We start from the raw sequence: 24,237 nt of genomic DNA on the forward strand, positions 1-24,237 counted from the left end.
TGCGATCTGGATCTATGGCGAGAAACAACTTCTAGCTAATAGATAGCAAGAAGTTCTTTCTCGCCGTAGATTCAAATCGCAAGAATAGATTCTATGTTCTCTCCTAATCTTCTACTCAAATCGCAAGTCTAGAAATCAACCATTCTCGGTTTCAACGTTGATCACATGGAAAAGAAATGGTAACAGCAAGAAGTGGTTTCTTTCGTATGGGTTCAGCGTACAAAGAATAGGTTCCATTTTCACCATTTTCCTCTAGTAACATAAGTTGTAGAAATCACAACCACTTCTGGTTTCAATATTTATCTACATAGAGCAAAAACGATAAAACAGCGAAAAATTGCTTCTTTAATGTGGATTCAGGATACCATGGATAGGTTTCATCTTCACGCCAATACTTCTATTCAAATCAGAAATAGTAGAAATCTACGACTTCCGACTTCAAAACTGAATGCCATGAAGAAAAATCAGTAATAAGGAAACGGAAAGTGTTTCTTTGGTATGAATTGAATATCACAAAAATTGTTTTTCTCTCTTCGTAGAAAAACGGAATAGGTAGAAATCTTATATCAATCCGGATTCCCTAAGGTTAAAATCGATACCAGGTAGCGAGAAACTGTCCATGATAACATATATGAATTCAATGTTTCAAGACCTGAATTCCATCTTTAATCTTATCACTCTTTTGCAACCGCAAAGAGCAAATCCATTAATTTAGTTTTAATATTCAATCCCCATAGTTTAAAAAGATATCACTGGTTCACAATGTAAATTGAAACTCACTTCATTATATATATGTATCTCTTCTAGATGGACATTAAATAGTGTTGGCCAGAGGCAGCATCCTTGTCGAACTCCCCTTCCAATTGCACTCTCTTTCGTCAGTTCTTTTCCTATCCTAACAGTTACTTGTTGATTCATGTATAAGTTTCTTATGAGTCTTTGATTTTTTCATTCCAACCCTATCTTTTTTAGAACTCCCAACAACAATTTTCAATTCATGCGGTCAAAAGCCTTTTCTAGATCAATAAATACAACATACACCTCTTTCCCTTTTTCTACAAATCTTTCACCGATCGCCCTTGATAATTCAATAGCATCTCTTGTGCCCTTACCTCTTCTAAATCCGAACTGCTCCTCCTCAACTTCATTTGTTCTTCCATATAACCTTCTGTTCAGTATTCGGAGCAAAATTTTAGCTGCATGAGATATGAGACTAATAGTTCTATAATCCTCACATCTCTTTTGGTTCGATTTCTTACCATCGGTATCATGATCATCTTCAGGAAGTCTTTTAGCCATTCTCCTGTTTCATGTATTCATTGCATAGTCAGAACAAATCTTCCTTTCCCTTGTCTTCCATATTTTTAATGAATTTGATTGATATATTATCTATTCCGGTTGCCTTTCCATTCCTAATCTCGGATATAGCTTTTTCAAACTCATCCCGAATAATACTAAATCCTTTATCATCCTCGCCTACTTCATTTTTTACTTCAACATTTAGGCTACACGGTTTATCCCTACTCTCATATAAGTCTTCAACGTATTCTTTCCGTCTTCCTATGATCTCATTTCTCTCGCTGACTACCTTCCCATTCGTATTTTCTACTGCCATCATAATATCCCCTTGTTTCCTCCGAAATTCCATACATTTTATTTCCTTATACATTTCCTCATATTTCTCAACTCTTTCTAATTCTTCTATGTCCTCGCATTTTCTTTTGTAAAACTCTTCCCTCGCTCTGTCTGTTCCTCTCCGTAACTCATTATTTAACTTTCTGTACGTCTTTCTGCCCTCTTCTGTATCAACCTGTATCCACGTCTTCCTTTTACCTCATTTTCTACAACATCTGCTCTGTGTTTCTATCTGCGTCTATTCTTTCCTCGTTTGAATATTTTTCTTCGAATTTTTCAACGAAAAGATTCCTTATTTTCTCGTTTTTCAACTTTTCAGTATTCAACACTTTGTTACCTACTTTTCTTCTGTCTTCATTTTTCAGTTGAATATCTACTTCGGCCAGCACAAGATTATGATCAGCAAAAATATCAGCCCCGGGAAGGGTCTTCGCGTTCTTTAAGCTATTCCGGTACCTGTCCTGAATCATAATACAGTCTATTTGATATCTTCCACCGTCTATTGGTGATTTCCATATATATCTTTTTCTCTTGTGCTGATTGAACCAGGTGTTCCCAATTACTAGTGAATTCTGTCTACAGAAATTCACTAATCCGTCTTCCCTTTCATTTCTTTCGCCTAAATCATATTTGCCTACGATACTACCTTCCTGTTTTTCTCCCACAATTATGTACACTCATGTCCAAAATTATTGTCGCATGTCTATAAATATGTTGTTGCAGGAATATAATTTGATAACGAATTCGCCCGGTATTTCTTATAATGTTAGTATGTGTATAATCGGCAAAGACATGTATGTGGCAAATTTCATGTCAAAAGAGCTGTAAATAAGAACAATAAAACGAAAATAAAACTTTCTTGTCCATTTAGCAACGTTTTGGTTTACTCATTCTAATTTTCGTATTTATAATTCTTTTCCTATGAAATTTACCACAAATATACATTTCCCGATTATACACATAGTATCAGTATTAAAAGTAGTCTACAAAATCATTATCAAATTATATTCTTACAAGAAGACAATTATAGATACTCGACAATCATTTTGGACATGAGTGTACGTGTAATTACGTAAGTGTTACACAATTACGTACATAATAAATAATTATGTAATAAATAACATATACCATATATAATGTTCTAAATACACATTGTAGTACAGTAAAACTTGCCTTCAATGAACCCTTTATTACACGGAAATTTCTCTTATATGGAAATATTTCATGGTCCTTTGAATTTATGGGAGGAAAACATGTTAAACTCCCTTTATTAAACGGAATATGTTACCCGGACAACGGAAATTCAAATAAGCCTTTAAACGAAAAACTTTTAGAAATTCTGTCAGAGGTTTACAAGAGAGAGAAAGAAAATACACTATGTTGTCAGTGAAACAGACAGTGATGTGCAAACCGAAACAGACACAACGGATATAGATGCCTTGATTGAAAATTACACGGAAAATCTGGAAGAAGAAGAAAAAGTTAAGGAAGAAGAGGAATATGGCACTGAGTTGGAAGAAAAGTGTATGCTAAAGATTAATCGACGCTGTTAAAAGTTTAAGGAAACTGCAACAATTTGCCTTCCGTCCAAATGACACAGATATGCTTAGAATGGCGAGCAACCAGCAGTGATGTGTACAGTATTTTCTCTGCTCATTCTAAGTTTTGTGTGTATTAATTCGTAGTAGAAATAAATAATGTGAATTATCTAAGTTATCCCAGTATGTCCATAATGTGAATGCTTTTTTTTTTTTTTTTTTTTTTTTATAGGTCTACCTTTATTAACCAGAAACCTATCTTCAACGGAAATTTTTGCGAGTGTCCTTAGATTCCGCTAGACAGGTTTTACTGTAGCAATGATAAGAAAAAAGTATGTGTGTGTTATAATACAGGGATACATACAATAATCAATTATGAAATTTCATTATTATTATGACTATGAGGAAAACAGAAACTTACAATACGCCCAGTAGAGTCACGACAAACATAACATTATTATTACATTTTAGAATATATATAAAAGAAAATTACGTAACTTTTAACTGCAACTACCTAGTATCATTATACATATTTCTTCCAAAGGAAACGTTTATGTTGTGCTTTAAAAAATGTGTATTTTAAAGGGCGTATCATATGTGGAAACAACAATAACGCATGAGGTACGCACATACCTTTTACAAATGGAAAGTCGCGTACATATTGGTAAAAACGCGTTTATGAACAGTCTGCCTATCGACTCGAAAAATATTTACAGCACAAACTTTGTCTATAGAGGGTATGATGAATTTAGTTTGAAAATCTCAGAACAATAGCCACCAAAGAGGGCGCGGTGTTAGTAGTTTCATATCAGACAACGAGGTGAGCGTAGTTGCGTGTAAGAACAGACATTTCTTTTCTCACCAAAAGTTTTAATATCTCTCCACGATGATCTAGTGACTAGTGCAAGTGCCTTAGGTTTGATTCCTAGTGGAAGAACAAACACACACACACACAAAAGAAAATCACAATCTTAATTATTCGGCTCCTTTAGCCTAACGGTATAACCGTGACACCTTAAACTAAAGAAAAAAGTTTTAATTAATAGAATAATCACAGAATAATATTTCTTAGTCTCGGAGCTGTAAAACGTCAAAGAAATCCTCAAATGCGCTGCTTACGTCAGAGAAAGAAAAAAGACCTGTTATTAGCGTGATATCATATGTCTCCTCTCAATAATCATTTAAAATACTTCAGAGAATGCTTTCATATTTCAGTTCTGTACTATAAATTACGAAAACGTTTAGTGTAATAGTAAAAGAAAAGTAACAAAATAAGTAAGATATTTAGTTTACATATAAAAATAAAGTATTAGTAAGACCTATTCTGTTAGTTTAAAATACACTACAAATCATCTATAATGTTCTATCATTACATATAATTTAAATGCACTAGCAGTGTTATTATTAAATTACAGGGTAGACTAGAAACATCAGAAAGCTAACTACTGTGAAGTAGCTGTGTATTAGATGTGAAGTGAACGTGTGATAATTGTGTAAACTCTTAACTTAATTCGCTAAATTCAATTATTTTATTAAATTACATTATTAACGACAGAATCATGAACTCTTGAAAATCCAAAGGAATAAAAACTTTGACCAAGATTGTACATTTCCAGACAGTCTCTGTAAACACGTATTTGTTAATAAACTCGACTAGTTTCCTCATTGCCTTTCCGCATACCTTCAAGCATAGCCTGATACTTCTCTATTCATTGAACTCCTAAGTCATTATTCTTCAGCCGAACAAAACCACGGAGGACACATCAACAAAGGGGGTATTCGCCACGAAGTTGAGGAAGGTGCAGGATCATCGGAGACAAGCAGATCCCACCATTGGACGACAACCGACTCCATGTCTAAAGAATACCATTCTGCCGGCTCATCGCCGCAGACACTTTTGACTTTGTCAGCAGAGTAATGGAATGAAGGTGAAAAAGAATATTATCGCAGAGACGTATCAGAGAGAGAGTTCGACGCCCCTAGCAGTCTAGCAGGATTGAGTTCCAGTTGTTTGCTGCTACAGAACATCCAGGTTTCTCCACGGCAAAACCTTCATCGTTCCAGATGACCAGGACGACGCCAGTTTCGTTGGAATTATCAGGCTAGTGCTCATTCCTATTTCTTAATTACATCCTTTCTCTTTCTCACCGTTTCCACAACTAGTCATTTTTCAAAATTAGAAACATTTGAATTTTATTTAAATTCAACCACAATTTTACAGTTAAGTACCTTGTTGTGCATCAGTTTCATCCAATTTGGTTGCATTCATTTAATAAGTATTGTGAGCTACAACTGATGGCACAGCACCGGCACACTACTACATGAACTTAGAATTCAAATAATCCAAATTGAGAATAGCCACGTCAACATATTCATATACAAATATACATAGCACGTCCAGAAAGTAAGTTCCGTTTCAATTTATTTCCGCTGCAGCGCTGCGATCGCAGTTCCGCACATGCGCGGTAGACGCTCTGTATCAAGGAGAAGGAACGCGCGCCATTTGGGGATCGCTGTCAGTCACGCACGCTTTGTTGTGCTTGTTTACAGTGTCGGTGTTGATTGAAAATCCCGCCGCTTGTGTAATCAGAGCGATGATTCTGAATGCGAGGAAAGTGAAACCAAGTGAAATTTATCGGCAAATTTGCGATGTTTACTCGCTCTCGGTATGAAATATGGTATGCTTGGCGGTCAACACTTCAACAATGACGACGACCTGAAAGAAACTGTTTCCAACTGGTTGAAGACACAGGCGGCAAACTTCTATGAAGAAGGAATACAAAACCTTGTGCCACGCTATGACAAATGCTTGCAAAATTTCGGCAGTTATGTGGAAAAGTAGTTTAAGAGTTGTAGAATTTTGTGCAATAAATAATTTTTCTGTATCTGTACACAATTTAATTTTATTACCAAACGGAACTTACTTTCTGGACGTGCCTCGTAGCTTTCTTTCTTCGTATTTTCAGAAATCGATTTTCTGCCCATCCAAAGTTCATGTCCCATTGGTGCCTGTATATTTTTTCCACTCTTTAAGGTACACACCGTAAAATTGTTGGCATATATATAAGACTTGTCGGAGAAGTATCCGATTATGGTCGCGGAAAGCAAATACACACACCGAGTGTTTTCGCCATCCAGATCCCTTTCAAACTTGTTACTTCCTGCTTCCAAAACAAAATCGCATGAGTCGTATTTGCGGATACAGTAAATAATAATAAAAAGAAAACTTCCGTTGTAAATATTTTCGCGACAAATAATTTGCGCAACATTACAGAGCTCATTAGTGGTCCATAGTCTGCAGAAACAGCAATTGCAATATCATAGGTATATGCGTACGCACGAGTATTCCTTCCCTCGGTGTTCTTGAGTCTTACCCAAATAATATTCAGGAAATATAAAAAGGAACTCCCCTTCAAGCTCTACTTTTATATTTATTGATTTAAGTATCCTCCCACGATCAGCATTTTGTTAGTATTTTTTATATGAATATAGGGGACAGAAATTCAATTTTCAGTGACAATGTATTTTTGTCTGCTGCTCTACTGTAAAGAAGTATGAAATCTAAGATTTTTTCCTTCGAAATTTAAAATATATATATATATATATATATATATATATATATATATATATATATATATTTAAGTTTAACCTCCCACGATTATGAACTTTAGGCTAAAAGAGAAAGAGGATTATTAAGAGTAAATGATTAATTATTTGTGCTCTCCCACCGAAAATCGAACCCTGGATCATGTGCGCCAAAACCACATTCGCTAGTTACTAGACGAGCGGTAGGGATCCTCCCTTCGAGACATCATTTAATAAGCATTAATAATTGGATGATTTATCATTTTCAATAAATGGAAATTGCCATGAATTGGAAAACTATTGAATTTGATGCTGAAAATACTATGATTTATCTTCTGTGAACGCTGTCAGTATATTTTGAGGTAGGAAAAACGAACGTACCGTGATTGCAAGAACTGGATATTTCTGCTATTATTAATGTTTATTTGATTTGATTTGATTTATTATTCATTCTGTACCATTTCACCATGTTACATGTACGTTCGGCTATTGAATCTTCCTCATTTAAGTTCTTAACTGTATCAATGTTTTAAATCGGAGAATTTGGTGAAAACAGAATTATGGCATCGATTAAGCATAAAAAGAAAATGTAGGCTTCTTTGTATAGCACGATTATTATTAAAATACCCGGTATCATTCTTTCACTGACACAAATTATTTCCTAGATTAAAAGTTACTTGGAATCCTCAGTTCGATCCCAGCTCGTGTCAAGTGGGTTTTGTGGTAGACAAAACCATGCAGGTGAGTTTTCTCGGGGTTTCTCTCTTTCCTTCCATTGTCACCATTTCGTTCATTTTCATCCTCACTGTCTCCTTTAGCCCGCATAGTATAACCATCGAACGTAAAACTAAAAAACTTCATTTCATTAAAGTTACTTATATATCAATGAAAAATATCCATGAGACATTAATTTCAAATTACTTAACAAGTTGGAATGGGAAGGTGTCTCATAAATACTAAGTCTATTACAGTTTTGTACAACGTTAGTTGCATTTATACTTTAGCTTTCCATTAGACATACCTCCTAGTTTTTCATGGTGGGATCTCGATTTAACAAATAAAACACAGTTCTGACCAGAGCAGAATGAAATATATTAAAAACTATACTTACAATGTGTTACAGTTTCAAGGACCTAACGTCCTCTTCATCAGACACCAACACTCAGTGTTGGTGTCTGATGAAGAGGACGTTAGGTCCTTGAAACTGTAACACATTGTAAGTATAGTTTTTAATATATTTCATTCTGCTCTGGTCAGAACTGTTTTATTTGTTAAGCTACTTATCCAGAGCCATGGAGTTTGTTCATTATGATCTCGATTTCACGGCTAGCAGTATGGCAATACCAAAAGAAAGGGAAATATTTTGCTTAAGATAGGGTCGATATTGGGGCAGTTTTTGAGACACTGAGCATTCTTAAAAACTACACCGACCTAAGCATAAAGTTAAAATAAGCGAAGTTATTTTATATTTTGATAATATGTCTGTTTTGCCCATAATGAATATTTAGGACTAGAAACGCCCGCAAGATTTCCCCATATGCAATGGGGGAAGAGGAACAAAAACGAAGCGGCGAATATACACACCTAGATGCACATAATTCTTCATGTAGAACAATTATTATTGACATACATTCCACATCTTTATTAACTACAGTAAATATCCAGTGTTAAATACTGTAGTGAGTGAATAAGCAAATCTAAAATGTTTGTATATGTATTTCGAAGAACCGTATCCCTTTCGAAAATCAAGGGAAGGGAAATTGTCCCCTCTTCGTCTCCGCCGTGGGCGTCCATGCTAAGGACTATACTATAAAATTACTGTAATATATAATAATCTAGCGCGTCTCAATCAGAAAAGGAAAGTCTGCAGGTCATAAAGCCATGACGAGCTCGCCTGCATTGCTCCCCCTAAAGTTATGCAGCAGGGCTAAAACCAATTTTTTGTATTACCACCCAGGTTTCCTTCCAGAAAATTTTGTCTGAGGTGCAGAAGCAAAATGTCAGGATGCTGGACTGGATAGCAACTTTTTTTCTTTTTTTTCTTTTTTTTAAAAAAAAAGCTTTATGGGAAGCAATTTTCTAACTCCGGGAGGGCAAAGCTTCCCAAAATTATACCTTAAAGAAACATCACTACCATCATACATGTATTTGTTCTTTACGAGTTTTGTGTATCAACCTCCTTTTCAACCAAGCTGCCGTGACTCATCCATCTTATCAACTGAGTCGAGCGCTGCCAAGAGGAGGAATTCATAACTAGTACAGCAGGTAACTATTTAGTGGTTGCTGAAGTAGCCGCAACTGCTAGTGGACAATAGGTGAAGATAGCACCGAAGCAGGTATAAATACGTTTACCCATTACCCTGGCATGAGCTCAATGTTACTGGATCCATTGGCAACGCTCGTTGCAACTAGAAATGTAAACCCCTCTCTTTCTTTAAAGTTTTCTTAATTTTTTTTAAAGATACATCAGTGGTGTCTTGCGTTGAAGAGCAAAGGTTATTTTTTTTTACTGAAACACCAGTTTAAAACAAAAAAATCTTTAATGTTAAAAAAATGCGATTGCACAACTATGCAACATAGTACCAGCAACCACTGATAGAGCTAGTAATGCAATATGAATAAAATCGACTGTTTTTTTTTAAAAAAAAAAAAGAAAAAAGAAAAATCACCTCCAAGAATAAACTTTCTTTCAACTGAGTTATGCCATATTTTCAGGTTATTACTAAAACATATATTAATGAAATATGAACAAAATCGTCCTAGTCGTTTTTGAGAAAATTGCTCGAGAGAAAAAAAAAAAAAAAAAAACAATAATAACTACTCCTTGTGGATTTTTTCAGACAAATGAGTTATGCAATAGTTTCAGGTTATTAATGAAATATTTATTTACTAAATATAAATAATATCACCTGTCGTTTTTAAGAACATAGTCCGGAAGACTCCTCTCCAAGAATAAACTATCTCTTCTAAAATTTTTCTAGAAAAAATACTGGAACGCTGGTTTATGAAATATGAACGAAATCGTTAGAGCCGTTTTTGACAAAATAGCAAATTTGAATTTTCACTTTTCAGAAAAGTACTATTACCTTTAAGGGTAGGAAGAAATTCGAAAAACGACTCTAGGAAATCGGGGAATCTTATAAACACTGTTAACACAAGTTTAAAATTTGGTCTCGATACGTTGAACGGTATTGTCTCTAGGCGAGTGAATATCTTTACATCGGGATGAACAGACGAATCAACATAAAAAAGTTCCTTTTTCGATATGTAGAGGCCATGAAATATGTGAATCAACTGAAATCACGAACTTATAGCTTTTCACTATCACCATACTTTCTTCTCTCCTATCGTCGCTCAAAAATAAAAGTGGTAAAAATAGAGAAAAATCGGAGAAAAAATAAGATCACTCACATAGTTAAACTATAGAACAGTAGGCTACTAAAATAGCTACAGTGTGCCTCCAGTTACGTAAATGAGTGTTAACGAAGTTGATGATATCAGTATCAATGGCGTAGACAGATGAGCTGACTGGCTCAAATTCTTCCTCCTTTATTATAGTGATACCAAAATGGATCTGCTTTCACGTAGTATGTTCCATAAATTATTATTATAATTTATCACTAAGAAACAAGCTTTCCACAGACATGTTTAACACAAAGCTTACTTTTCGTAAGCTCTATTCTTAACACTACAAAAGATTTCGGCAGATTAGTTATATACCGTATTCTTACTCTTTTTCAACTCTTTTTCGTTACAGACATCAACATTTACAACTTGTCAGATCATTAAAAAATAGATATTTAAATTTTATTATTATTATTACTTGGCTCCGGTTTAGCCACATACTTAGCGTGCGCGACCTCGGTGTGCATAGTCCTGGTTTTATTCTCGCTGAGAACACTAAAATTTTCTGCTATTGGCGAAGCATCATGAGATAATTTGAAAGCTGCATGAATTAAGAGGTATCGAACTTCGATCCAGAAAGCCAGAAATAATGGCGCCTGGGAATCGATGCGCTGCCACTCATCGCCCAGTTAAATATGAGGCACCTGGCTGATCATAGTATTCCAAGGCTGTAGCGTAAGGAAGTTTAATTTAATTCTTAGCAAATTTCATCACTATTTCAATACCATGTAACTAAACAAAACTGAAAAACTACCTTCTTTCTTATCTGTCTCACCTGCATTTGCGTTATCTCTATGTACTGAAAAAAATAGTAAAAGCTCATGGAGTAGTCTGGCCGACTATATGGGCCACATTTCAGCTGGTGACGCTACATAATGCTTGGGGTATACGCAAGTGTGTGTGTAAAAGCGCATTTCTTCGTTACGGCAAATATTAGTGCTCTCCATAATATATTTCTGGCTATGCCATTGATCAGTATTGCGCTCGTTTTTGCATTTGGAAAATTCGACATTATTGTGTGTTATCGCTGTTTAGATTCTTTTTCCTTTCAGATCTATACTATTATATATAACTAACTCACTCATCAACATAAAAGGCATACTACTACAGCTAGAATATAAAATTTGGACTAGGAACTCTGTCATGAAAACAAATTATAAGAAAGGATTTTTTAAAAATATGTATCCTAGGGAGGTTAAAGGAGGTTCAAATCTTTCTTCCACGAATGAAGAATCTCACATTAGAAAGATAAAATTCAGCATACGAGCTTTCCATTAAAAATACCTAAACATTTTTTCGAAAATTACGCACTTAAATAGGGAAAAGAGGTAATTTATATTTTATAAATGAAAATTCTTTATTGTGAAACTGTTAAATGTGAGGATTCACTGAAGTCAGGAGTGAAATTCAGGATTTAAATTCTTAATTTAAAAAAAATGTTTCGACAACTCAGCTTCTAATGAGGAAAAGGAAACATTTCTATAACATTTAAATTTCTAATTCTTTATACAGAAAAACTTTATATAAGTATCGATTTAAGTTGCAGGTAAGAAGTCTGGTACATAAACTTCTAATTGCAACTAATCAAAAACGTGTTTCAGCTTTTTCAAAACTTCGGCTCCTGAAGGAAACAATTTCCAGTATTAAAATTTTCGATTCCTTATTCAGAAATGCTTAATGTAACTATCCACTTTAGTCGGAAGCATGAAATTCGATATATAAACAAATAATAAAAAATGAGTAAATATGTATTGCAGTCTTTTGACAATTTCGCTTCTAAAAGGGAAAGAGGGACAATTTTTACAATATTCAAATTTCCAGTGTTATATTCATTTAAACTTTATTCTTCAAGTGTGAAGAATGGACACTTCTATTTGTTCTATTATAAGCACTTGTTATTTGCTTGGCGGGCGCGGTGGCTCAGTGGTAGAGCGTTCACCTCTGGTGTTTGGGGTCTCGGGTTCGATCCCAGCCCCCGCCAAGTGAACTTTGTGGTGAACAAACACCGTGCTCGTGGGTTTTCTCGGGGTTCTCCCGTTTCCTCCCACCTTCATTCCACCATTTCACTTATTTCTCATCATCACAGTCTCCTTTAGCCTAAGCGGCATAACCGTGGGACTTCTCCATATTTTTATACATTAATATATGTGCTACCGGATGAAATTATAAAGACTGGCTTAGAGTTATACGTTAAAAGTTCATAAAGTAAATTGAAATCAATTTATGACTAACTTTAAGCTTAAAAAAGTACCATTAAATTTTTTCTGGGATATACCAAAGGCCAATGGATTTGAAAAAGATTCTTAAGAGCTTGGCATGCTTACAGTTAATTCTGTAACTGCAGGATTTTTTTGTGGGGGGAGGGGGGGTAAGTTGAGAATTATAGATTTAGATTGCTTCCCTTCAAAGTAAATAATTTTCAATACCTCTACATTCTGTACTTACAGAGCCAAACGATCCAAAACAACATCTTTAATGTGCTGCATGCAATCAGACGAATGCACTGCATCAATCATTTGCTCAGATATGCTCCAGTTAGCAAAAAGTTTGTGTATATCTGCAAACGGCGAATTATTTACATTAACACCATATTTCAATAAGCTACCCTCTTCTGACTTGAACATTCTTTCTTCAATTACTCTTTCCTCCTCTTCTTTTCCGTAAACCTCTTCTTCTGTTGTACCTTCAAGTATTTCATGAATTCGCCGTTGGTTCATCACGTCATTACTAAAGCACATATCTATCCACAGGAAGAGTAATTCTTTACAATTACAATCCAGTAAATACTTCCATACAGCTTCAGCTTTTACCTCCGCTTTTAAAGATTCATCTGTAAATAATAATAATAATAATAATAATAATAATAATAATAATAATAATAATAATAATAATAATAATAATAATAATAATAATAATAATAATAATAATAAAAAGAAGAAGAAGAAGAAGAAGAAGGAGAAGAAGAAGAAGAAGAAGAAGAAGAAGAATACAAGGAGCGTTCAATAAGTTTTGAACAGATGGTTATAATGCTGTTATTAATTGCAATATGATGATTAAATGTTAGGTGAACATGCTTTGGTCCTTTGCTACAAGACCATTCACTCAATGTAGCCTCCACCTGCTGTGATGCAAGTTCTCGTCCAAAGTTCTTTCCATGCCTTGAATGCGCTTTGGTAAAATTTAAGTGGCTACCTTTACCACCATTGTTTCACACAAGAAATGAGGGCCTTATCACTGTCGCAAATGTTTTTTCCTCGCAGGAGGGCCTTCAGATGTTCAAATATAAAGAAATCTGAAGGGGCCAAGTTCGACTATAGGGAGGCTGAGGGATGATTTCCATCCCATTTTCATGATTTTCTGCTGTCATCATAGCTTTGTGAGGCTTGGCATTGTCATGCTGAGAGTTTGATAATCTTACCTTGCACCTCCGCTCTCTTGACCTGGAGAATACGTCGTACCTTATTCAGTGACAAACAATAACGCTCCTTGTTAATTGTGGAGCCATGTTCCTATGACAATGACACCACATTGATCCCAGAGAAATGAGGCCGTAATTCTCTGACCTGATCTGAGAAGTCTAGGTTTCTTAAACCACTGCAACCAACGTTGAATATTGGCGGGGTCCAGTGTGTGACCCCATAAACCAGAAGCAACCTATTGTAAACTGATGTGGCTGATTCATCACCAATGTTGAACAGGAATTTCATCACCGACCGTTGTCTGGTCTTGATGTTTACTTCAGTGTACATTGTGATTTCCCTCTGAACAACAGGAAACAACATATTAATCTAAAATTCCATCATCATATTGCAACAAATAAAAATACTACATCAAAACCTTTTGAATGCCCTTTTTAATAATAATAATAATAATTCTCATAAAGCAATAAACATATCAGTCTGTAAGTAATGCTAATATACACACTTCAAAACATTTAAGAGTTACGAGTTACATAAACATCTAGGTGAAAATATTATAATATTAATCACACGTCGTCTTTACTCTCTCACGCTAATTCCCAATAGTTCAATCGGGCTAATAATTGACCTAGCTGCGCTGTCTCCATCTGACGTCAAGGGATGTCGCTAGCGTGCAAGTAATTTTGAGACGAGCAGAAAGCTTGGGGGAAATATTATTATTATTATTATTTGAAACAAACATAATGAATCACTCAAGTCTTTAGTTCCAACAGAAATGTTTATCACTAGACTTCCCCTTGATCTAACAACAAGTTCACTAATTTTCCTCGTTTCAAATAAATAATTCACTCACTTAACAATTTAAAATATTTGAGAATTGAATTCAGCAAAAACTAATATCCGCCAATGAATTACTCTGTAGTTGGTTAATTCAATTAAGATTATATTTGAAGTATAAAACTTAGTCATTACTTACCTATTTTAATATACAGATACATTTTACGAACAAACTTCCACCTAACATTCTACGAGCATTTCACAGAATCCGTGCGTATTCCCATGAGAAGATCTGTTCCAGCAAATCAAAGCATCCTGATGTATGGTTCATTCCAGATACGTTGATAGAAGATTAAAACAAGTTTTCTCCCTATCACACACAAGCACGTTGTCTGATAAACATGAATTTTGGAGTTCCTCTTTTCACCATCAACCCCGAACGCAGAGATATAAAATGTATGTAAATATATCTAGATAATTAATTATAACTTTCGTCATAAAAGTTCTACGTTGAAATAATTATTACATATATCTATATTAGTGAAATAAGTAAGTCTTTAGTAAATTTAAAAGAACAGTTGTTGTTTTCTTGGTAGTCGGGGTTGTGAAATGATGTCGGAATTACAAGCGATGACATGGTTGGAAATTGAATGGGTACTTACTGCATCCACACAATATAAATATGTAATTCAAGAGCAAATACCATCTGTATGGAAAAAGTATCAAAGCGCTAACATGATACCGGACGAACTTGAACTAAGAAAAACAATCTCGTTCGTCGTTTTCATAAAAAAGATATTCCATATTAAGAAAAGAAAAAGAAAGAAACGAAAGAAAAAAGGAGGAAAATTTGAATTTTAACAGGATTGGTTTGATTTATCTCTTCTGCCTTTAAAATGAAAGAATCATGTAAATTAACTTGATAATCGATTAGTTCTTATTTATAGAAATTCATTCTTAGAAAATACGACTACAATCAAACCTTTAATGTATAAATATCTCTTTTAAAGACAAAAACTGAAGATGGAAATTGTTGGTAATGGGGTTTGATAGTGGCTGAAAGGAACAGTAATGCCTTCTCAACATGAGATGCAAGAGAATTAGGACAAAATTTAAATTTTACACAATACTATATCTTAAAACCATTCCCTCCTTGTCAACATTAGCGAAATGTTTTGCTCTTCTGCAATAGCAAACAGACTGGGAGAAAGGAAGAAGGTTCTGACTGTCTATCAGATTATCTGGAATGAATAGTAAATATCCGCATAGTGTTCAGACACTTAAATCTATTGAAGAATTCTGTGCTGTTCATATCCTTTTGTTCTAATTATTCTCCTTTAAATCTTTGTTTTTGAACACCTTTAATTAGGTTCAGTTACTTGAACGAAAAACGTCGTCATCAAGTGGCTTATGCAAGAGGGTTTGAGGTTTAACCCCCTCCTTGAGCAAGAAATTATGTAAAAAATCAACATTCATATATATATATATATATATATATATATCAAAAATCACGCTGCCTTGTAAGGATATGAAATTGAGTCCCCCTACCCTATGAAGAATTTTGTGAACGCCACTGTCGTCACTACACTTCGTTCTTCAAGTTCAATGAATTCCAATAAATTTCACTACATCCTTTTTTTGTTTGTTTGTTTGTTTGACTCTTATATTCTAATATTTATAAGTAAATTTAATTTGAACTGAGTAGTTCATTATGAAAACCCGGGACCACGTGTACCTAAGCCGTGGTAAGCTTTAGTTTGAGGTTACTCACTTCATGTTCTCATTTGAAAGTAAAGTTAGAGTAACAACATTGATACGCGCTTCCTACAATCTTTATATATTTTTAAAATAATTTGAAATTTTGTCTCTTTTTCACCTCAACCATACGTTGGTGGGCAACATGGAAATTTTAAAACTTTTTTCTCGCTTGGGAGAGGTTTTATACTTTGATAAGGCCTCTTCTTCGTAACCGCATCTAGATATTCTATTCTTGGTCTTTCTCTTCCTGGTTTTCTTTCTGCCTTTCCCTCTATCAACATGGTGATCCAATCGGAGTGCCGAATAAGATGGCCAAGCATATTGTTTCTTCTTCTTCCTATTATCATCATGATCTGTCGTCCTTCATTAGCTTCCTTTAGTATGTTTTCATTCCTTTTCCTTTCGGTACATGATATGCGCAGCATTCTACGCCAACACCAGATTTCAAATGCTTCCAACTTGGATATTTCAGCTTTTCTCAATGTCCACGTCTCTGATCCGTGAAGAGCCACGCTCCATACCAGGGTCTTAATAAATCGTTTACGAACGTCCAACGACACATTTCTTGATGTTAGTAGTCTCTTTTCCTAATGAATGCTTGTTTACCCTGCGCTATTCTGGAACTTGCGTCTTTTTCACTTCTTCCGTCCAAGGATATTAGACTTCCTAAATATGGGAATGTCTTAACGTCTTCGATTTTCTCTCCATCTAGCCATACGTTTCCCTCTTCCTGTCCTGCTCTTGTGCACTTTATCAATTTGTTTGTTTTTTTTTCTTATTTATTTTCATTTTGCATGTTTTTTCCAGTTGGTCGTTCAAGTTTGAAAGTGCTTCCTGCAAGTCCTTTACGTGCTCCGCTATCAATGCTATATTATCAGCAAACCTTATTGTGCTGAAAACCTGACCTTTTACTTTTACGCCTTTCTCATTTTTATCAAAGAATTCTTTCACAGCCTCTTCTATATAGACGTTGAACAGAAGAGGTGAAAGTCCTCATTCTTGCCTCACTCCTTTACTTATTCTTGCTTTCTTCCGATCTCTTCCTATAACAGCTGTCTGGTTCCTATAAAGTTGGTATATTATTCTTCTGCCTCTTCGAAGTCTCTGTCTATTCGAAATCTCTTCGAATTTTTCCCGAGATGTACATTTCATTAATAAGATTAAAAAGTTTCTTCTTTGTTGATTTTCCAAGATTCTTAATCACTTCCGTTGGTATTTGATCTATTCCTAGGGCTTTACCATGTTGCATTTTCTCCAAAGAATCGACAATTCGCCCTGTAAAATTCATGGTTCTAATTCATTTTCGTAGACGTCTTCTTCCTTCTCCATCACTTCTTCGTTCACTCTGTCTCCTTTGTAGAGTTTTTCAATGTATTCTTTCCATCTTCTTGTTATCTGCTCCTCTTCAATTAGTGCTGTCCCGTCCTTGTCTATGATAATGTTTGTGCGTTTCTTTCTCTCACCGAACTGTTTTCTAACCTTTCTATACGCCGTTTCCGTATTGCCTTTGACTACATTTTCCTCAATTTCTTTGCACAAGTTGTTTATACAGTTTTCTCTTGCCTTCTTTACTTCTCTGTTGATGTGATTTCTGCACCTTCTGTATTCCTCTTCTTTGTTTATCTTGAACTTTCTTCTTTGTTCCATCATTTCCAATATTTCTGCTGTTATCCAGGGTTTATATTGTGTTCTTGTTTCTCTTCCTATGTGCTCCTCGGCACCTTTTGTAATAACTGCTTTCATGGCTTCCCATTTAGAGTCGATGTCATCACCTGTTTCTTCATCTGTCGCATTTGCAAATTCTCTTTTCATGTTTTCATTTCTTCTTAGCTTGATTGTGTTCCATCTTTTGTTTGGTGCTACCACTCTTTTCCTCTTTAGTCAGAGTTCGCTCTTCATCAAAACCAAATTATGGTCTGAGTCAACGTCTGCTCTTGGGTAACTCTTATTGTTCTTCACTTGATATCTAAATGCTTGTCGGACCAGTTAATAGTCTATTTCGTATCTTTCTTTGTCTACTGGTCTTGTCCATGTGTATCTTCTTCTTAGTGGTTGTTCGAAGAGAGTGTTCGTTGTAATCAGATTATGGTTTTTGCAGAACTCAACTAATCGTGCACCTCTCGCATTACTTTCTCCTAGGCCGAAATTTTCACAGTTACATTCTCTTCTTTGCCTTCGCCGACTACTGCGTTCCAGTCACCCATGATGATTAAACTGTACTGGTCTTGAACATTCATCAATACTTCTTCTATTTGCTCATATGTTTCTTCTACTTCCTCATCTGTGTAGCTTGATGTAGGCATATATACTTGGATTATCGTCATATTCCTCGGTTCGGTTGCTATCTTCAGCATTACTATTCTTTCATTGTATCTCCAGCTGCCTATAACTTTCTGTCCTGAAGAGGTTTCGTTTGATGATGACCGAGGATGGACCGTGCTTTGTTTCCCTCCACTGCCGAGGAAGACCCTCTGTAAAACAGCAGTGTCGTATTCCCTAATATTACATTCTCTTATTTCTCTTTCTATGTTGTTTTCTAGGAACTGAGTAAGGTGGTGGTGTGGACATCCTGACTCTGCCTGTTTTTGTCCACATTTGAGCCTTGCCGATGTCAATCATCTTCAGCCTCAGTGTGGTTTGCAAACTTTAAAATATCTCTCTGGTGAGACGTGAATTTTTTTTTTAAAGTAAAAATTTCAACTTTCATATCCGACAGTGAACAAAGTTATGAATTTTCAAAAAATGAATAGAAAGCGCACGTTTATTTACTCCCAACGCCTTATTTCTGGTTTAAAATGCTTTACCAATTTGAATCATACAACACACTGTTTTAATATGTTATTTCTATTTTAATGTTGAATGACTTACACTTTAGAAGCAACTTACAACTTCAAACAAAAGAAGTTAATTTTGAAAATAAAATTGATAATCAATCACGAATAAATGTGAACATGAAATAAAAGCAAGGGTAGGAATGGCGAAAGAAGCTATTAGGAGGAAGAAAGTGCTATTTTGCGGGACCTTGAATAAACAGTTGAAAAAAGACTCATGAAATGCTTCGTGTGGAGTAGGTCCTATTATACTGTATAGGACATTACGCAAAAATGATGAGAAATGACTGGAAGCTTTCGAAATGTGGGTGTGGAGAAGGGGAGAAAAGAACAATTTTAGATACTATTAAGAGGAGGAAGAAAAACTGGTTGGGACATTGGATGAAAAGGAAGTGTATCATGAGGGACGTTTCAGAGGGTATCGTCGCAGGAAAAAGAGGAAGGTGGCGGTGGAGACTACAATTAATGGATGATATTAAAACAGAAAAGTCGTACGTGAAGACGAAGAGTTTAGTGGGAGACCGCGGAGCATGGAAACTTCTCAGTTGCAGCAAATGACCTGCCAATAACGGCTAACGGCAGAATACCTAATGATGATGATCACGAATAAAAATAAAATAAAGCATTAAAAGTAGTAAGAAAGAAAACGAGTATTGGGAATATTGGAAAACATGAAATTCATTATTGTAATTGAATTAAGAATAAATACAGCAGCAGGTAAAGAATCGTGTCTCTGTATGCTTAATTTTTACTTTTCGGATGGAAGAAGCTACCAATGTAATAAAAAAGAAAAAAATCAAACATTTGCAACAACAAAACAGATTTTGGACTAACGCTCAGTGTCTTTTTTTTCTTTTTCCTCTTGCCATGACAAGAAAGCCTGCGATGGAGTAAAAGGCACAGCAAAGTGTAAAGTACTTATAGTTATCTTGCAAAGAACAAAAGGAGATCAAATCCTCAATGTCGATTTGTGCAAATAAAACATTAAAGATATCACCTATTTCCTCACTATACAACAACAATGTTTATATCTGGTACAACAAATTCAAAGGTGGCTGCGAATCAGTCCAAAATGACTCCTGGTTCGGCAAGCCTTACACTTCTAAAAAAACAATGAAAACATTGTTAAAGTTCGCGATTTCGTGCGCTCTGACCGTAGACAGCTGACGAACTGAGTTTAAGGTACAATCAGCGCTGTGGAAGCCCCCAAATTCGCCACGATCATAAAAGTGCAACAGCAACGTAGTCGGTAGAACGGAGAGACAAAGTTAGTGTTTTTCATCTTTTCTTTTTCCTAAAAAGAATTAATTTAAGTTTATTTTACTTTTATTCTACAAGTATCGTGCACCATGACTTTGCCCTTAGGAGCAGTGGTAAAAATGGATCTGAAAAGGTAGGGGAACTCATGATTTCACGCAGTCCCTCGTGCCTATCTACGTACATTGTAAGTTTTTAGGAAGTGGGGGGACGCCAGATATTTTTGTAAGTGGGGTAACGGCGTTCCTCCACGTTCCCCTTCACTTTTACCCCCTGCTTAGAAGCCAAATAGATACGCACGAATATTATAAAAGGTAGTTCAACGTTTACGCAGAAATGTGTAGAACAGCAAGCCTGCACTTTAGTGAGACACCACGACAACGCACCCGGTCATAATACGTTCTCGATACCGAAATTTTTGGAAGTTCCTGTAATTCTACAACGTCCTATTCCCTTGAAATAGTCCTTTCGATTTTTACTTGTTTCCTCAACTGAAATCTTCCCTGAAAGGGACACAATTTGAATCCAATAAAGACATTGGGTAAATACGGACAAGGTTCTTCAGACTGTTAAATATATATATATATAGACGAATGCTTCTAAAAGTAGAAACACTGTCGGAATCGGTGTGTTCAGTCAGATGGGGATTACTTTGAAGGGAATCCACCACAACAGCCTGCCAGTACTGCTATTTTGAAATTACAAGTTAGTCTTAAGACTTTCCATCACATCACCGCTGATGCCCAAAGAAGCTTATCCTTCTAACTGTATCATCTACATCTTAATCCCTAAAATTGTAAGATATTTAACATCATATTTTTTCGCAATGAATCCTGTATATTTTCAATTCAAGTGAGGTAATTTCACTTAATATAACTGGAGAAAGAAATCTGCATACTCAACTTAACCTCAGATGAACAATTTGTTTACACACTCAGTAAATTAATGTTCTTAATTTGTCTTGAAATGAAAGCATAGACACACAAATTTAGAGTATGAAACATTTAGCACGACATTTCATCAACTGAGGAAGGTAAACTTGTGAAAGTGTTCTCGAACACCATATGGATCTTACCTTTTTTTCTTTTTTCTTTCTTTTTTTTTTTTTTTTTTTTTTTAAGCATCCATTTTATTATTTAAGGATTTGAAACTTTTTAAACGACAAATGTTAAATAAATTATCCTTAGTAATCAGCCAGGTAAGATGTAAAAATCAGAACGTTTTGTATATTAACTTACTATCCATTATCAATGAAGTATGCTGAGACTGAACACAAGGAACTGTAACTTCAGATTGGTTCATCTGGGATTCTCGTTCGTGGTTGATGCATCTTGTACTTTTCCTTCAACAAAGACAACCATATCTTATTGAAATGAAACTCAGTGTCGCTGTTTAGATTACTCAACCAATATGAAAACGAACTTTACATAGAACTTAGACTACAGTAAACACATGCTCATCTATCAATATTTTAAAGTCATAATTTGCAACGTCCTGCTTTAGTTAGCATGTTAATACACAACGCTATAGCAGTAACGGATAAATTTAATCTGATCAGAGAACTACAATATCTGAGAACATCATTCATCTCGTGGTCAAACAGCCAGCGTGCGTGGTTTTCAGCTGGATCTTCGATGGGATGCAGCCCTCGAATAGAAACCTAAGTGGAGTACATCGAATTTAAACGGCACAGCAAGGTTATCTTTAAAAATATCTCAAAGAAATATTTTCACGCAAGAAGACAATCAGACGGGTTCTGACAAAAATCGTGGTTCAGAAAACACAAAAGGAAACAGACAGAGGCGAGGTAAGTCTTAACCAATAATCAAGGAAGATGAAGGATAGAAAAACAACGTCGTGATTTTTACATGAATAGGTCAAGCTTCCAAAATATTAGTATTTTCACCAAATACTAATTACGACTATATTGTACCAGAAAAAATCAAGAACTTAGGACGCCCAATATATAGTAACACATACCCTCCCATATGTATATGAGGATGGCATAACATGATATATACATTTGTATAGGAAAGTAAATTTCAACTTTATGAATTAAATTCAGATTACTTTTAGTTCGCTGGTGAAAACGAAATATATAATGCTAAATACGAACTTTCTAATATTGATCTCTCCACTCCAATATCTGGAGAATGTTAGAACATAGGAAAAAACGTTTCAAGAAAAAGCTCCGTACTGAGAAGAGGGAAATAAAATTCCGCCACAAATTACTCCTTCTTGCCCTTATAAATAGGAGGAGTGGAAGATTACTGTGAAAATTCCAATGAGAACTCTTACTTTTGACTACAAATCCGGATTCTACGCAAGAAAATACATATGGTTTGTTTGAAACATTTTGTTGTACGTCAGATGGCGCTGTAATGAGTAAAAATAAAGGGAACTTCGTTGCGAATAGTAGCACCCATATTTATTAACCAGTATCATTTGATGCGAAAAAGAAAAAAAAAAATCAGCAACTTCTATGCGAAACAACTTTTCGAACTATCCAGTTTTTGGAAGTTACAAATGATAGCATTTACCAGCCGCTGTCTGCATGATGTTTGAGCTAGATGATATTTTTTCGTGGGTTTCCTCGCCTCTCACATCCAGAAAGCTTTTTCTCCGTGAGTTGCCTAGCCTTTAACGTGCAAGGCACATTTTCTTTGTGAGCTCCCTCGCCTCACCTGTACCAACAAAATGGGCAAAATCTATTGTTTAGTTCACTCAATGACATTTCTATTTGTCCGAGTATCATACCCGATCACATAAATGTTTTTTTCAATAAACATAATTATCATAATGCCGCTTACAGCAATCTCATATCTAAAACCTTTCCGGAGATATGATAAACATTAGTAGTTTGCAACACTGCTTAAAAACACGCAATTGTGGAAATTCACAATTAAAGCTACTAAAAGCTGTTGCTGCAATGCTATAGAAGCAAAGGAATGCAACAATTATTTTTTTTAAAAAAATCCCACAAATACGTTATTTTAAACAGTTTAGCAAACTTTTCCCATACTTTTCATACCGCCGGAATGGTTTGACATACCAAATTGCTATAAAAGCAATTGTGATCTTTACATCTTTTGAAACCTATGTACGTGATTAGATGTAATACATATCTAATCACTTTTTCTAAATTCTTTACATCTTTTGAAATCTAGGTACGTGATTAGATGTAATACATATCAAATCACTTTTTCTAAATTCTTTACATCTTTTGAAACCTAGGTACGTGATTAGATGTAATACATATCTAATCACTTTTTCTAAATAAGAAAGTTGAATTTTCAGCCCCTTGTAACTCTTTTCCTATTTGTCGGAGATAGATCATATCATAATCATAGATATTTGATGTACCTTCCATCGTTTATCCCACTTGTGTCATCATTTCTGTAGATACCTCCAACATTTGAATGCTTACGTATGACATTCTACCATGCTTAACTTGTACTGTAACACTAAATAATAAATGTTGTATTGGAAGTTTTAGCTTAATATGTATATTATGTATATTTGAAATACGTAATAATCTGATGTATTGCCATTTGAAAAAAATGTAACTTTATGTTAAGTTGGAAACATTGTTAAGATAGTGATACTGCATAGTATGTCAAAGAATATATGACTTAACACACATATAGTATATCTCATGTAAAAGTTGTAAAGCATATACTGGCAAAATGGATCGTGAATTGAAATAAGGCATCGGAAACAAAGAAGAGCTTACTTAACAATTGGAAATATCAAGTCCAGTAGAGTGCGCATTAAAGGCGGTTGTAAGATTCTATTTCTTGGTTTGAAAATAATGGCAAAATGCAGTCATGACAGGGACAAATAGCCTCGATGCTGGGTTCCCCATTAAGCCTCAATCAATCAAGCAAGCAAAACGCACAGGATCTGGGAAAGAAAATTAAAGAATCGCTCTTTATTTACAAGGAGAAAAGTATCTCAATAGAGACTCCTCCTTAGCAGGGCCTTGTTTCCTATCTTGAAACACGAACACCAGTCTATCAGAAAGTAGGATTC

At 35.1% G+C, this 24,237-nt stretch overlaps 1 protein-coding gene across 1 annotated transcript in view; it reads right to left on the bottom strand.

The window, feature by feature from the left end:
- The window catches only part of LOC145677177 (spatacsin-like), a gene marked incomplete at its 3' end in the record, with an annotated part of 88,278 nt that overhangs the window by 19,033 nt on the left and 45,008 nt on the right, over window positions 1–24,237 (bottom strand). Inside the window, exon 6 of the mRNA XM_081747795.1 lies at window positions 12,609–12,993. Coding sequence (XP_081603921.1) covers window positions 12,609–12,993 — 385 coding nt within the window. The remainder of the gene's footprint in view (window positions 1–12,608; window positions 12,994–24,237) is intronic.

Source organism: Thermobia domestica, unplaced genomic scaffold, assembly GCF_964235325.1.
Source record: "Thermobia domestica unplaced genomic scaffold, izTheDome1.hap1.1 HAP1_SCAFFOLD_673, whole genome shotgun sequence".
Taxonomy (NCBI): Eukaryota; Metazoa; Arthropoda; class Insecta; order Zygentoma; family Lepismatidae; genus Thermobia; species Thermobia domestica.